This window comes from Myotis davidii, unplaced genomic scaffold (assembly GCF_000327345.1).
Source record: "Myotis davidii unplaced genomic scaffold, ASM32734v1 scaffold167, whole genome shotgun sequence".
Taxonomy (NCBI): Eukaryota; Metazoa; Chordata; class Mammalia; order Chiroptera; family Vespertilionidae; genus Myotis; species Myotis davidii.
In genome coordinates this window covers 991,715-994,741 of record NW_006300048.1, presented here as the reverse complement: position 1 = coordinate 994,741, position 3,027 = coordinate 991,715, and the positions used below count along the sequence as shown (strand labels likewise).

Genomic DNA, 3,027 nt, shown 5'->3' with positions numbered 1-3,027 from the left:
TCAGTTCCACCCAGTGACTGCAATATTGTGGGCGAGGTGCCCTGTTCGTCACTTGGATGTAAAGTACAAATTATTTTCTAAAAGCGCTTGGTTAGTATGGTCTTTCAGCAAATGCTTAAGGAGTGATGATAGTGACGGCTGGGAGCTGGGGACACAGAGGGCAGAGACCCCCTTTCTCTCCTCCTCCAGCATACATCTCCTGACCCCCCAAGGTCTGCTTTGCTCTCCCACCCTTGTCAGGGACCTTCCCTGCACCTCTTCCCCTGGAAATGACTCCCCACCTCCTCCTGCCCCTCCAGTCCCCACAGGACACCCCAATTCCCAGCAGCCTGGGCAGGAGGCCTCTGAGCACTGGGGTCTCCAGCGGGTCCCCTGCCTCCATCACTCACCCTCAGCCCTGCTTCTCTAGGTGAACAGGAGAAAGGTGAGGTGAGGACAGAGAGAAAGAGGTAGGAGGAATGGCTTATTTCACCACCATTTCCTCCGGGGCTTTCACCCATTTCCCCACGCCCCAGGGGAGGGAGCAGTGGGCAGGCTTGGCCCAGAGAGCCCCCAGCCAGGCCCAGGAGCAGCGGGCAGGGGAGGGTCATAGGCCCCCCCTGCATAGGCCCAGGCCTCCCTCCTCCCTGCCCCCTCCCCACCTACAGTCTTTGCCTTCCTCAGCTCTTCTTCTCAGACAGGCTGGGCGGCTGCTGACCCTGCCAGCTCTGGCACCCTCTCCTCAGGGCGGCCGCTGCCACCCCAGCTCAGACAGAGGGCCATGGCCTGGGAGGCCCCGCACCTGCTGCCCCCAGTCCTGCTGGTGCTCCTGGCCTCAGGTGAGTGCAGAGGCGAGGGGTAGAGGAGGAGGGATGGATGCTAGTGAGGTGGCCTGAGGGGTGTGCAAAGGAGGGGAGACGTGGTGGGAGGAGGGTGAGCAGGGGATGGGAGGGGTTGGGGGGCACTGAGTGGAGCAGAGAGGACTTACTGAGGAGTGGGCCCCTCTCAGCTCTGAGGCAGGCAGGGGGCTCCCTGACCTGAGGGTTTATTCTCAGGCTCCTGGGAACAGCAGCCACTGCTGCTGCGGAAACTGAAAGGGGAAGAAGTCTTCCTAAGGTGCTATTATCCAGCCCAGAGAGGGACGAAAACCTGGTGCAGAGCCACAGAAGCAGGAACTTGTACCTTATTAGTCAACCAACCCAGGCTTGGCGAGGAGCCTGGAGACCCACGATACGTCATCAGGGATTACCCCGGAGAGGGGTACTTCACCGTCACCATGACTGCGCTGGCAGAGAAGGACTCGGGCTTGTATTGGTGTGGACTCCATGAATCTTCCCGGCTCGACGTTCTCAGAACCATCAGTCTGGTGGTCTCTCGGGGTGAGTCCTTCCCTCTGTGTGTGCTTCTCAGGTCCCTGAACCACAGGAAGCTGATGCTGGAAAGGACCTAATCAGGTCCCCCAGCCCCCGTGCCTGAATCCTGGGCCCCTTCCTGAGGTCGCCTCTGGTTACAGGCAGAACCGGCGCCAGAATTCAGACTGCCGGCTCTGGTGGGTTCTCCCTTCCCCAGCCCACGCACTTCTCTGAACACTTGTTGTTGCTCATAGGACTCTCCTTTGAGTCCTACAGATCACCAAGCTGCCTTAGGCTTGCACAAGCCTCGCTTATGGGACCATTCCGGGCACCCCTCCCCTTGACCCTAATCCCACCTTCTCCCCAAGGGCTGTGCTTGAGGCCGGTAACAGGTCACTGTGTGGGCTCAGGGAATGCGGACAGGCAGGGGACAGACACCTTGAGCAGACGTGGGATTTGGGTGAGGCTGGGCGCTGCAGGGGCCAAGGCTCAGAGGGCCTGGGCCCCACCCTGCACCGGCCCCTGATACATGAGTGATCTTCAGCCTCAGAGTGGGAAGCTTGAGGCTCCTCCTAACCCTGGGCACATCCCCCATATGCCTGTGAAAGCTTCAGAGGTGCACAGCCCCCCTACATTTCCCCCTGATGGTCAAAGGTTAAACAGTACCTTTGAAGACCCCGCCTGACTGCTGAGCCTGTCCAGCTGTTCGGTCAGCTGGGGGCCTGGTGCACACACATCAGCTCCTTAGTCATTCTCTGCCCAAACCTGGGCTCATGCCCACTGCATGCAGGGCACGGGACGAGGCCCTGGAAGGGGAATGGGACCCTGAGACATAAATAAAAGGCTATGATGCAGGGTGTGGGTGGCATAAGGGAGGCATGTTGGTTGGAGGCCCAGAGGAGGGAGGGGGCCGGGTTGCTGGTGAGGCCAGGAGTATGGACTTGCCTGCAGGACTCCCCAGAAGAGTTGACACCACAGCCTAGCCGTTGGGGATGGGGTGGCAGTTGGGGGTGAGCAGGTTGGCAGGGAGGGGCAGGTGGGCAGGTGGGCCACGAGCAGGTCGGCAGAGAGTGGCAGTTGGGCGAGCAGGCCTGCGGGGGAAGTTCGGGTCTATTTCTCTTCTGAAGCCCTCACACAAGCCCCTCCCACAAGCCTTGAATGTGACTGCCTCAAGGCAGCACAAGTCCCATCAACCAGCCACAGAGGAAAGGAGCTGGGGGTGGGGAGCTATGATTACAAAGGTGTTTCTACCCCTGATGGCAGAGCATCACCTAGAAAACGTGGCCCAGGGGCCAATGGATTTGAGCAAAGTTCTTTGGAGTTGAAGGAAGGGGATGGACAGAAATCCCCTGCACAGAGCTGTTGGGCCATGGGGCCCAGAGGGTGTAGGGAGCACTGCCTGGAGGAGGAGAAGCTGTGGAGGTAGCAGAGGAGTAACACATGCAGAAGGGGGGTGGTCGCCACCAGGAGCAGGTGGGGACATGCTCTCACCGAGTGTCAGCGACACATGGAGACAGTGGGGCTGAGTGGACAGGAGATGGTGAGGCTACAGCAGGGCCGGTGGTGGATTCAGACTGCGAGGCCTTGGGCGCCGGCAGCCTGTGCACTTTGTTCTGTGGGCAATGGGAGCACGACCGGCTTTCCCTGGCGGCTTGAGAGGGAGAGGGAGGGCTCAGTGCAGAGTGGTTGATGCAGG

The 3,027-nt window shown here is 60.2% G+C and overlaps 1 protein-coding gene across 2 annotated transcripts in view; it reads left to right on the top strand.

Moving 5' to 3' along the window:
• The first annotated feature begins 656 nt into the window (after nucleotides 1-656).
• The window catches only part of LOC102758621 (trem-like transcript 4 protein), a 27,588-nt gene continuing 25,217 nt past the window's right edge, over nucleotides 657-3,027 (top strand). For both annotated transcript variants that reach the window (XM_015572258.1, XM_015572257.1), the window contains exons 1-2: nucleotides 657-818; nucleotides 1,035-1,358. In XM_015572258.1, coding sequence (XP_015427744.1) covers nucleotides 761-818; nucleotides 1,035-1,358 — 382 coding nt within the window. In that variant the 5' untranslated portion in view covers nucleotides 657-760. The remainder of the gene's footprint in view (nucleotides 819-1,034; nucleotides 1,359-3,027) is intronic.